This window comes from Natator depressus, chromosome 3, assembly GCF_965152275.1.
Source record: "Natator depressus isolate rNatDep1 chromosome 3, rNatDep2.hap1, whole genome shotgun sequence".
Lineage (NCBI taxonomy): Eukaryota > Metazoa > Chordata > Testudines > Cheloniidae > Natator > Natator depressus.
The window spans coordinates 159,612,889-159,626,475 of record NC_134236.1 but is presented as its reverse complement, the minus strand read 5'-3'; the positions used below and the strand labels follow the sequence as shown (position 1 = coordinate 159,626,475).

The window sequence follows — 13,587 nt, the reverse complement described above, 5'->3', positions numbered from 1 at the left end:
TGTTGGTAGTTTGCAGTCCTTGTTCATGTAGACTTCCTCAGGGGTTATACATCTTTCTCATCTCTCAAAAGTGGGAATATATGGAGGCCAGCTGAAGAGGAAAGAGAGGTTACTTACCAATAACTGTTGTTCTTTGAGAGTATTGCTGCTGTATATTCATACTCCCTACTCACCTTCCCCTCTTCTTTGAAGTCTCAGGTAAAGAATTCCAAAAGTAGCAAAGGAATTGAAGGGTGGTTGGGGCCGCACCCTCTTTTATACCCTTGGAATCCTCCACGGAGGGAGCAGGGGGTAAACGGGTAGTAAGACAGGTTTGGCCAGTCAGACCTACGAGTCAGAGTTAGGAGTCAGTAAACCAAGTCAAGGGTCAGAATCAGAGGTGGAAGTCAGAACCAAAGACTGGGGCATGGATCAGGAACAAGGCAGGAAAGCAAGTTCAGAAACACCAGAATCAGAAGCAGGCAGGGAAGCAGGAACCAGGGACAAGTCAGGAAAGCATGGCTCAGGAGTCAGGCAAAAAGGCAGGGTTCAATGTAGCAACTACCCAGTTGCACAGATAACTTTCTTGTCTCCTTCTGGTTTAAATAGCACAGCCAGACCGATAGGTGAGGCTGGGCACTCATCCAATCAGGACTTCGATTGCCAATGCCTTTGTTGGGGCTAGGGTTCCATTAGCCACTGAGCCCACCAGTTACTAGCAAGCCACCAAATGGTAGCCAAAATACAAAGGTTGCTCGGGGACCCGAGGAACGTGGTTCAAGACTCGTGGATCCTTATGGGGGTCAGGTGACTGGCACCAATGGATGTTGATCACTAGTAAAATTCCACAGCTCAACACAAGGAGTATTATATCTTACAAGTGTGAGGGACAACACTTTCCAAGAAAAAAAGTAATCTCTCTTTCTTTCCAATTGATCATATCCAATTCAATAACTAATCCACTAAAAAAGAGTAAAAGGGTTTTGTTAGATTTGTTTTGCTCTCATCAATCTGCCTGCAGCATATTAGTTAGAAAATATAATAATAGTAATACACTTGCCTTGTTTCCCTCTTTTCTTTTTTTAAAGATGGCAATAGAACCACCTCAGGGTCTGAAGGGAAAATTACTTCAGACATTTGGATACAGTGGCAGCGGAGAGGTAACGGAAATGATCTTCAACAAGCCTGAATGTGGCTTATCATGGAAGAAGCTGGTGTTCAGCTTGTGTTTCTTCAATGCTGTAGTCCATGAAAGAAAAAAATATGGAGCTTTGGGCTGGAATGTCCCATATGAATTTAACTCTTCTGATTTAGAAGTAAGTATTTTTCAAAAAAAAAAAAAACCTGAAAGAAACAAACAAAAAGTTATCTGGAACTCTAATTCCTAGGTTCATGAATGCTTATGCTAGAGATGGGTCTGAACTGGTTTCCCAAGTACACAAATTCAGTGTCTCAGGCCCATGATTAGCTTATGCTGTACTTTGATTCTAAGTTTGCCTCCCAGGAACTATTCAGTTTCTGGGAGACAAAATCCCAATAAGTTTAAAATAAAAAGTAAACATTCCAGGGTCAGACCTGGGAAGAACCCAGTGATCATTAAGTATTTATAGATGTATCTGAAAAAGAGAAGATTATGGAAGACCACCATGTATCATTTTTCCCTACAATACAGGAAGGGTACCCCATATTCCTTCCAATACCACTAGTGGTATGGATCATGAAAACTCTGTGGAGAAAAAAAGACTCCATAATTCCTGAAACCAACAGGTAATTGTTCTTCTTTGATCACTGCACATGTGGATCCCACTCATGGTGTGTTGGGCACCCCAGCGCAATAGTTTGCAATATTTTCACTAGCAGTGTGCAGTAGGGCTCGCATTCAGACTCCGCGTGCCCTCATGCTCCCCTTCCCAAGGGTATAAAGAGCCTGAGACCCTAACTTCCACTCAGTTCTTTGCAACCACCCTAGGCAGAGCAGATGGAACAACATTAATATCCATTTTATAGTTACTTTTACTTTTTAGTAATTGGAACTTAGTATTCACTAGTGTTACTGTTACTCTACTTTTTTAAAAGGTACATTTTAATTTTGTTTTTTATTCTCAGGCAGTAGGTTTTTAGTTTATAATTGGTGATAATTGAACCTACCAATTTACCCTAATTGTGGGCTCAACTGTAAAAAGTATGTGAAAGTTCAAAAGATGTCACAATAACAGATAATAACAAATGTTGATAGGAAACATTACAAAAGGGAGACTGAATTAGTCCAAACTAAATGGAAGTTATGGGGCCTCATCATAAGCAGCTTGATATCCTCCACCTTCAGAGGCCCTTATAGACTTACCTGTTAATGAGGCTCTTTTAGATCCAGCAAAGACTGTTTGGCAAACACTAGCTTCCATTCCCCCTACATGTAAAAGAGCAGACAGGAAGTATTACGTCTCAGCAAAGGACTCAGAGGTTTTATTTTCCCACCTCTCACTTAACTCCCTGATAGTAGATGTGGTGAAGGAATGTGGTGGGCAGCACCATGCTAAATCAGCACCACATGATAAAGATCACAAGTGCCTGGATCTATTAGGAAGAAAGTCTTACTCCTCAGCCTCTCTTCAGTTCAGAATTGCCAATTATCAGGCCTTGATGGCAAAATATTACCACATCTGCTTTACCAAACTCACCTCCTTTGTCAACCACCTATTAGCAGAACACAGGGAGCAGTTTTAAGTGATTGTGGCAGAGGCCTAACTATTGGCCAGAACAATGTTGCAAGCCTCCCTTGATGCTGCTGATGCCACCACTCTTTCAGTTGCCACAGCAGTGGTAATGAGAAGAGCCTCCTGGCTCCAGCTCTCTGGTTTCCCTAAGGAGGTTCAAACCATGGTCAAGAACCTTCCTTTCAATGGTTCTAAATGGTTCACAGATTTGATGGATGAGCCTCTGTGAATATTGAAGGATTCCAGAGTGACTTTGCATTCTCTTGGCATTTATACCCCTTCATACAAGAGAAAACTCGGCAAGTCTCAGACAGCACAAAGATCCCGCCCAATCCAATTCCTCCCCGCTCAGAGGGCAAATGAACCACAGGCGCCGAGTTTTCAAAATGTTGGGGGGTGCTCAACCCCAGGCCCTACCCCCACTCCACCCTTCCCCAAAGGCCCCACGCAAGTTCCTCCTCTTCCTGCTCCACCCCTGCCCTGCCTCTTCCCCCCACTCCACCCCTGTCCCGCCTCCTCCCTCTCCCTCCTAGCCTCCTGCTTGCACGTCGCAAAACAGCTGTTTGTGGTGGGCGGGAGGGGGAGGCGCTGATACGACCATGGGGCCCTTGGTGGGGGGGAGAGCTGATAGGGGAGCTGCCGGTGGATGCTCTGCACTCACCATTTTTTCCCTGTGGGTGCTCCTGCCCCAGAGCACCTACAGAGTCAGCGCCTATGATATGAACCACACCTAAGAAGGCAGAGGTTTCAGAGAAGGAAACTATCCACTTCTCAGCCTTCTTCCTCACACCCATCCACTTCCAAACAGCAATTTTGGCATGTCTGTTGAGAGTGTGAACTATCATCCTCATCCTCTCCTGCTGCACCAGTTCACGAGCCTTCCTTCCTTTGGCAAACACCTTCACGACTTTAAGCAAGCCTGGGAGTTAATCACTACAGACAAGTGGGTCTTGGAGATCTTTTCCACAGATTATTCAATATACTTAACTTCACTTCCCCCTTCTCCATCCCTCTTCAGGGACGTCTTTAATGAGAGCGTGCTTCACCAAGAAATAGACACTATCTTATGTTTGGGAGCTCTAGAATCAGTCCCCATGCAGCACAGAGGGAAGGGGGTTTATTCAAGGTACTTCCTGGTATCAAAAAAGAGTGGAGGTTGGATACTCATCCTAGATATTAGACTACTCAACACCTATGTGAAGGTGCGGAAATTCAAAATAGTGATGTTTGCAGTGATAATTCCTTCATTAGAGCAAGGGGATTGGTTTTCAGCCCTCAACCTTCAAGACACTGTTGGCTTAGTGTGATGGGGTGGACTAGGCTCTGAGGCCCCCTGCTGCAGGCCTTGTGACCCTGTCACACCCCACCCCAGAAAAGGGCAGTAGAGAGGTTCTCCAACCTGCCTAGAGCAGCTGTGTGGGAAGCAGCTAACGAGGGCCCAGCATGCTAGTATAAGAAGAGCTGCAGGGCCAGTACAAATTCAGTTCCTTGGTAGAGCTGGAGGGGCATGGATGGTGTGTGGCTGGCTGAGGGAGCTGCACACATGAGGTAGTTCTGCCAGAACCGGGGAGAGTGAGAAGGAGCCTTAAGCTGCTTGCAGGGATTCCATCAAGACAAGGCCCTGAAGTAAGGGTGAAGATGCCACAGGGAAGTGGCCCAGGGAATTAGAGCAGCAGTGCAACTTAGATAAAGGGACACAGCGACAGCTGCTATTTACAGGATCTCTGGGCTGGGACCCGGACTAGTGGGCGGGCACCTCGGTTCTCCCAACCCCCCATTAGTCACTGAGGGAAGTGGCCTGGACTTAGAGGCACCTCAGAGGGGAAACTGAACTGTAGTGGCCCAGCTGAAGAGCTGGGGCCAGAAAGGCCCTGAGAGGGCAAACACATTGCCTTCAGGGAAGGAGTCCTGAGGCACCTCTCTGTTCCAGAGCAGGGACAAACTGAGAGAGGCATTACAGAGGGCACTGAAAAGGCCCCTGTAGACAGACTGTGTATGATTTGGCCACAGGACTGAGTCACTGAAGACCCACCAAAGAGAGAAAGTGAGTGTGCACTTGGCCATGGGGTGCTCGTGAGACGTGAGTGTGCCCCTGTTAAACTTAGAAATTACAAATTGAAGGCACAAAGACTGCTAGCAACAGTGCATATTTCCACATCACTATGCATCTAGCCATCCATCCCACAAATGGTTCCTCCTCTTTGTTATTGGCCAGGATTACTTTAAAAAATGAGTGCTCCCCTTCAGCCTATTATCTGCCCCAATGGTCTTTTCAAAGATCATATCAGTGGTAGCAGCCCAACTCCACAAGAAAGGCCTCTTCCTCTAATTGGGTCTACAACTGAATATACAAAAATCAACACTGACCCTGGAACAGAACCCAAAATTCATAGAGGCACAATTCAGTGATGGCAAGAGCCTACCTTTCTCAACACAGGTTCGTAGCCCTCACCAACGTAGCAAACATGATTCAACTCAGTCCACAAACCATGGTCAGGAACTACATTCAATTACTGAATCACATGTCAGCCACCAACTTCAGTACACCAGACTTTGAATGCACTGCTTCCAAGGATGACTCAGAACCGTTTGCTTGCTCGCCAGACACAGTCTACATATGCTCCTTTCCATACCTGCCTTTGTGAAACAATCTCTCAATTGGTGGAAGAACCATCACAATGTGTGCACAGGAGTTCCATTCACAAATCCTTCCCCAATGGTCTTATAACGATGGATGCCTCTCTGTTAGGCTGGGGAGAACATCTAGAAGCTCACATGATCCAAAGCAAGGAGATGATGCTACATATCAATCTCCTGGAACTCAGGGCAGTCAGATGCACCGGTCTCTGATTCCTACTGCAAATCAAAGGCAAGCACATAAAAATCATGATGAAAATATATCATGCACATTTTACATTAACCTTCAGGGGGGAGCAAGTTCCCCATCCCTTTGCACCAAGGCAGTCAGAGTTTGGAATTTTTGGTGCATACAAAACCGTATTACTATCACAGCAGCCTGTCTAGCAGGAATCCAGAATATTACTGTGGATTCACTCAGCAGACACTTCTTCCAAGACCATGAATGGGAAATAAATCCCAACATATTACATCCCATATTCCACCAGTGGGGCACCCTCCAGATAGATCTGTTCACCACAGAAGCAAACAAGAAATGCACCCAGGTATGCTCGAGGAGCGGATTGGGTTCCAAGTCCTTAAGGGATGCTTTTCAGCTTCAGTGGTCATCAACCGTACTGTATATGTTCCCTCCAACTCCTCTAATAGGCAAGACATTGCTCAAAACAAAAAAAGAATAGGGCCAAGTCATCCTAATAACCCCCACCTAGCCCAGGCAAATGTGGTTTCCTTACTTCCTACAGCTGGATGTTTGCTGTCTGATCATTCTTCACAACACTCCCCACCTCCTCTCCTAAGACCGCGGGAGGATTCTTCACCCCAGTTTCAAGATGTTTCCTCTCAAACATGATTAAGCGAGGGCTCACTGGGGTAGAGATCACCTGTTCAACAAGTAAAAAGAGTGCTATTACACTCTAGGAAACAATCTACTTGCTACATGTATTGTCAGAAATGGACACATTTTGCCAGTTGGTGTGGCCATAGACAGCATTCACCAATGATTGCATCACTTCCAGATATACTAGATTATACCTTAGCCCTAAAAACTTCCGGTTTATTGATTAGTTCAATAAGAGTCCACCTGGTAGCCATCACGGCCTTTCACACACCCCCATTCAGGGCTGCTCTATCTTTAGCCTCCTAACCACAGGATGGTTCCTAAAAGGGTTTGGAAACCTCTACCCAGTGATCCAACATCCATCTCCAATATGGGACCTCAATCTGGTCCTTAAATGCCTCACAAGACTTCCCTTTGAACCTCTGGCTTCTTGTTCACTACTCCATCTGTTGACAAAGACACCATTCCTGATAGCCATCATGTTGGCATGATGGTTTGGTGAGCTAAAAGCCCTGATGGCATATCCCCTTTTCGCATTGTTTTTTAAGGACAAGGTCATGCTTCGACCTCACGCCAAATTCTTACCTAAGATCTCTTCTGCATTCCACCTCAGTCAGACAATTCACTTGCCTGTCTTCTACTCCATACTGCATCTGAACCCCCAGGATGCAGTACTGCATATCCTGGATGTCAGAAGAGCTCTGGCCTTCTGTCTAGACAGAACAAAACCCTTCAGAAAAACCGAAAAGTTATTCATCTTGATAGCAGACAGATCAAAGGGGTTGGCACTCTCTAGCCAAAGACTTTCCAAATGGATTTCACACTGCGTTAACTCCTGCTACCCATCTCATAACACTGAGCCACCCTCGCTCATATACACCTATTCAACAAGGTTCATCGCCTCCTCCACGGCCTTCCTTAATAACATACCAATCATCAAAATATGTAAAGCTGCCACTTGGGCTTCTGTGTGTACGTTCTCTGAACACTATGCAATCACCCATGACTCCACTCTGACACGATATTCAGCTCGATTGTACTCTCTGCTGTACTGGAGTCAACTCAGAAGCCCCCTCCACCTTAGAGGGTACTGCTCAGTAATCACCTAGAGTGGAGTACCCACAGGGACACACATCTCGAAGAACGACAGTTACTGCACAGGGTGAGTAACCATTTCTTATCCCATCAATAAAAGGATTGCCATCATCTGATTCCTCTTTAGACTTCAGCAGGAGGCCTTCACTGAAGAATAGAGCAAGTCAGCAACAAAAAAACAATAACAGTAAAGGCAATACAAACTAGCCTTATTATGAATATAAAGATTTAAATCCTAATTACTTTCCTTGGTATCCTCCAAGTTGGGTGAATGTGTGTCACCCATAAGATCCTCAACTGTGGCATATTGACCCCCATGATCACAGTATCTGCAACATTCAGGATGAGTTCCCCACAATACATGGAGCATACATGTAAGTCACTTAATTCAAGTTCTTGAGTGTCACATCATTCTCCTGCTTAGATTGTGGAATCAGAAAATCAACAGAATTATAGTGATAAAGATTTCCATACCTACTCAACTGGCGATGTGCCAGCCAATCACTCTCCAGCCTGTTCCTCATTTCCTCTCTCAGGACACTAGCTAGGTACACCATCCCAATCTCCAGCTCAAGGCATGGCCCTCTGATGGTTCCAAAGCTTGGAAATGATCTGTTCGGAGTATGTAAAGGTGATACTGTTACATCGCAGGAAGCAAACTACTTTCACATGTATGTTCAAAGGTGGAAGAGATTCTAACTGTGGTGACTTGAGACGCAGTACTTCTACATCATCTCCACTACCACTTGTGTGAGATTACATCCTAGAACTAAAGATGTCAGGATTATCTCCAAACTCCATAAAGGTGCATCTTGCAGCCATCACTGTCTTCCATCATAAGATAGAAGGTGGTTCTGGTTTTGCTGATCCTTTCACAAGAAGAATTCTCAAGGGAATGAGTAACCTCTTCCCACAAATCAAATGACCTACATCGGTATGGGATCTCAACCTTGTCCTCAGGTGCCTTACAAAGCCTCCCTTTGAACCCATGCCCATCAGCTCTCTTCATGAAAACCACATTCCTAGTATCCATTACTTCTGCTCAGAGAGTGGTAGAGATAGGGGCTCAAAAGGCGTAACCTCCCCTCCCCCCCATATATAAACTTTTTTCAGAGACAGGTTACACTATGACCGTACCCCAAGTTCCTACCAAAAATACCTTCAGACTTTCATATAAACCACACTGGGACAAAAGGGAGGCAACATTACACACATGATGTCAGGAGAGCACTAGCCTTCTATTTGGATAGGACTAAGTCCTTCAGGAAAGCTCCCAGACTATTTCTCTCCATTGCAGACAGAGCTAAGAGATCCTCAATCGGTAAACAAAGACTGTCTAGATGGATATCGGACTGCATTACCTATTGCTATCATTCTCACAACATTCAGCCTCCTCCTAGGGGATGAATGCACTCCATGAGATCTCTCTCCACTTCCACAGACTTCCTCAAAAACATTCTAGTCACAGAAATGTGCAGAGCAGTGACTTGGACATCTGCTCATACATTTGCTGAACATTATGCAGAATCAATGTCCAATGCCATATTTGGTCCACTGTCTTATCCTCAATTCTAGACTCAATTCCTAAGCCCCACCCCTCCATTGGGGCACTGCTGCGGAGTCATGTGCAGTGGAGCACCTGTAGGGACACTACTCGAAGAAGATAAGTTTACTCACCTTGTGCAGTAACTGTGGTTCTTCAAGATGTATGTCCCTGTGCGTGCTCCACTACCTGCCCTCCTCCTGCTTGCTTGGAGTTCTTACCAATAAGCTCTGTGATAGAGAAGGAACTGAGGATGCTTTGCCTGCAAAGCGCTATATAGCCCTGATGCAGGGCATAAGACGGGGAGAAAGCACAGTCAAATGGACACTGCTACCTAAAATCTCTGATCTGAGGCACAGAAAGTGCAAATACACCTACAGTGGCGCACCAATATTTTATTTTAATCTGTTTTTTTAGTTAGTATGCAGCTAGGAGGGTGTTCTTGAAGGATTCACCTATATCATGAGGTTCTGATGATGATAACATAACCACAAGAGTCAAGTTAAAGTAACAATACTAATGCTTAACTTCAATCTTTTCCTCCAAAGGTTTCCATACAGATCTTGGGGATGCTTCTGGCAAACAAAGAAGAGATTCCTTGGCAAGCAATGTGTTATCTGACTGGAGAGGTAGCCTATGGAGGTCGTGTGACTGACCACTGGGACCGTCGTTGCTTGCTCAGCATTCTGAACAATTTCTATAACCCTGTTGTATTGCAGGAGGGTTTCGCTTACTCTAGTGATGGGGTAGGAAAAATATTTTATCTCTCACTATTCTCAAGTGTTGTAATAAGTTCTAGCTTTATACTGCATCAAATATTTTCAGCCTTATAAATTACTGAACTTCAGAATATGGGCTTCCAAATCTAAATTTTGAATAGCAATTAATTGTTAAACTTTACTATGGCACAGAAGGCTCTCATCATTCAGATTAAAATTGTATACATGCACCTGTATGTGTTTTTTGGAAATGGTTGGTGAACTACAGTATACTTAGTTGCATTGATCTGAATTACAGTGGCACACTTTGATTACCATACTTGTATGAATTTTTGTAAATAAAGTAAGAGCTCAAGGTGCATCTGTATGGTCAAAATGCACCACTATCATTTTATGCGTTTGCATGTGACTGACTTAGTGGCAAACTTTTGGAAATGAGCAACAGAAGGGTTTATTTGCACACTGTTAGCTCCTGGGTCCTGCTTTGCTGTGGTACCAATAACAAAATGACCCCGCACATTTTTAAAAAAAATCATGTGATGTGATGTTTAACTACAAAGGGGTATTGAAAAATGGCACAGTGTGGTAGTGAGATTACAATCACACTTTAAAATACATTATAATGTCTCAATTTAGTAGTCAGATAGATGTACTGGGATATGAAATGGCATTTGATCCTTTTAAGACCCTCTAGCTAAGCAGGGATACAGGCATTTACTCGGAAACAGTTACCCCTGAGGAGCATGGGAATTTATTGTGAGTAGAAATTAAACTAAAGCCTGTTTATAGCAAAACCAATGTAGCATTTTTGAGAAAAAAATTGATTCTTCAAGGGCTTCTGTGAATTCCCATTTAGGAGATCTAGCACCTCTAGCATCGATCTGCAGAATGATAGAAAAGAGTTATGTCCATTATGGAATGCAGGAGCGCTTTTGTGCTAGGATATCATCGGCTCCATTGACATAAGGGAGTGCATCCCCCTGACCATCTCAGTTCCTTAGCTGCCAAGAGCTAAATGGAACTATCTGTTGTGTCATAGTCCTGGTCTACACTAGGAATTGAGGTCGAATTTAGCAGGGTTAAATCTATTTAACCCTGCACCCGTCCACACGACGAAGCCCTTTTTTTTTTTTTACTTAAAGGGCTCTTAAAATCGATTTCCTTACTCCACCCCTGACAAGGGGATTAGCGCTGAAATCGGCCTTGCCGGGTCGAATTTGGGGTACTGTGGATGCAATTAGATGGTATTGGCCTCCGGGAGCTATCCCAGAGTGCTCCATTGTGACCACTCTGGACAGCACTCTCAACTCAGATGCACTGGCCAGGTAGACAGGAAAAGGCCAGCGAACTTTTGAATTTCATTTCCTGTTTGGCCAACATGTCAAGCTGCAGGTGAGTGCAGAGCTCATCAGCAGAGGTGACCATGATGGAGTCCCAGAATCGCAAAAGAGCTCCAGCATGGACTGAATGGGAGGTACGGGATCTGATCGCTGTATGGGGAGAGGAATCTGTGCTATCAGAACTCCGTTCCAGTTTACGAAATGCCAAAACCTTTGTCAAAATCTCCCAGGGCATGAAGGACAGAGGCAATAACAGGGACCCGAAGCAGTGCTGCATGAAACTTAAGGAGCTGAGGCAAGCCTACCAGAAAACCAGAGAGGCAAACGGATGCTCTGGGTCAGAGCCCAAAACATGCCGCTTCTATGATGAGTTGCATGCCATTTTAGGGGGTTCAGCCACCACTACCCCAACCGTGTTGTTTAACTCCTTCAATGGAGATGGAGGCAACACGGAAGCAGGTTTTGGGGACGAGGAAGATGATGAGGAGGAGGTTGTAGATAGCTCACAGCAAGCAAGCGGAGAAACCAGTTTTCCCAACAGCCAGAAACTGTTTCTCACCCTGGACCTGGAGCCAGTACTCCCCGAACCCACCCAAGGCTGCCTCCCGGACCCGCCAGGTGGAGAAGGGACCTCTGGTGAGTGTACCTTTTAAAATAGTATTAATGGTTTAAAAGCAAGCATGTTTAATGATTAATTTGCATTGGCATTCACGGCCAGTACAGCAACTGGAAAAGTCTGTTAACGTGTCTGGGGATGGAGCGGAAATCCTCCAGGGACATCTCCATAAAGCTCTCCTGGATGTACTCCCAAAGCCTTTGCAAAAGGTTTCTGGGGAGGGCAGCCTTATTCCATCTGCCATGGTAGGACACTTCACCACTCCAGGCCAATAGCACGTAGTCGGAAATCATTGCAGAGCAAAGCATTGCAGTCTATGTTTGCTGGCGTTCAAACAACATCCGTTCTTTATCTCTCTGTGTTATCCTCAGGAGAGTGATATCATTCATGCTCACCTGGTTGAAATAGGGTGCTTTTCTTATGGGGACATCCAGAGGTGGCCGTTCCTGCTGGGCTGTTTGCCTGTGGCTGAACAGAAATGTTCACCGCTGTTAGCCACAGGGAGGAGGAAGGGGGGAAGGTTTAGCCACGTGGTTGGAGGAGGCAATATGCGACCTTGGAACGAAAGCACATGTGCTATATAGGTAATGTTAAGAGCAAGGTTTACCCTGAAAGAGTGTACCGATTGTTCTATAAAATGTGTCTTTTTAAATACCACTGTCCCTTTTTTTTCTCCAGCAGCTGCATGTGTTTCAAGGATTGCAGGATCTTCTCCTTCCCAGAGGCTAGCGAAGATTAGAAGGCGAAAAAAACACACTTGTGATGAAATGTTCTCTGAGCTCATGCTGTCCTCCCACACTGACAGAGCACAGACGAATGCGTGGAGGCAGACAATGTCAGCGTGCAGGAAAGCACAAAATGACCGGGAGGAGAGGTGGTGGGCTGAAGAGAGGGCTGAAGCTGAAAGATGGCGGCAGCATGATGAGAGGAGGCAGGATTCAATGTTGAGGCTGCTGGAGGATGAAACTGATATGCTCCAGCATATGGTTGAGCTGCAGGAAAGGCAGCAAGAGCACAGACCACCGCTACAGCCCCTGTGTAACCAACCGCCCTCCTCCCCAAGTTCCTCCTCACCCAGACGCCCAAGAACATGGTTGGGGGGCCTCCGGCCACCCAGCCACTCCACCCCAGAGGATTGCCCAAGCAACAGAAGGCTGGCATTCAATAAGTTTTAAAGTTTTAAACTTTTAAAGTGCTGTGTGGCCTTTTCCTTCCCTCCTCCACCACCCCTCCCAGTGCTTCCCTCCTCCACCAACCCTCCCGGGCTACCTTGGCAGTTATCCCCCTATTTGTGTGATGACTTAATAAAGAATGCATGAATGTGAAGCAACAATGACTTAATTGCCTCTGCAAGTGGTGATTGAAGGGAGGAGGGGAGGGTGGTTAACCTCCAGTGAAGTAGAGTGAACCAAGGAGGGGGAGGGGTTTCATCAAGGAGAAACAAACAGAACTTTCACACCATAGCCTGGCCAGTCATGAAACTGGTTTTCAAAGCTTCTCTGATGCGCACTGCTCCCTCCTGTGCTCTTCTAACCGCCCTGGTGTCTGGCTGCACGTAACCAGCAGCCAGGCGATTTGCCTCAACCTCCCACCCTGCCATAAACGTCTCCCCCTTACTCTCACAGATATTGTGGAGCGCACAGCAAGCAGTAACAACAGTGGGAATATTGGTTTTGCTGATGTCTAACCGAGTCAGTAAACTGCGCCAGCGCGCTTTTAAACATCTAAATGCACATTCTACCACCATTCTTCACTTGCTCCGCCTGTAGTTGAACAGCTCCTGACTACTGTCCAGGCTTCCTATGTATGGCTTCATGAGCCATGGCATTAAGGGGTAGGCTGGGTCCCCAAGGATAACTATAGGCACTTCAACATCCCCGACGGTTATTTTCTGGTCTGGGAATAAAGTCCCTTCTTGCAGCTTTTGAAACAGACCAGAGTTCCTGAAGATGCGAGCTGTACCTTTCCCAGCCATCCCATGTTGATGTTGGTGAAACGTCCCTTGTGATCCACCAGTGCTTGCAGCACTGTTGAAAAGTACCCCTTGCGGTTTATGTACTCGCCGGCTTGGTGCTCTGGTGGTAAGATAGGGATATGGGTTCCGTC

The 13,587-nt window shown here is 45.7% G+C and overlaps 1 protein-coding gene across 1 annotated transcript in view; it reads left to right on the top strand.

The window, feature by feature from the left end:
• DNAH14 (dynein axonemal heavy chain 14) overlaps positions 1–13,587 on the top strand; it is a 467,695-nt gene that overhangs the window by 417,453 nt on the left and 36,655 nt on the right. The window contains 2 exon segments of the mRNA XM_074947623.1: positions 1,068–1,295; positions 9,355–9,552. Coding sequence (XP_074803724.1) covers positions 1,068–1,295; positions 9,355–9,552 — 426 coding nt within the window.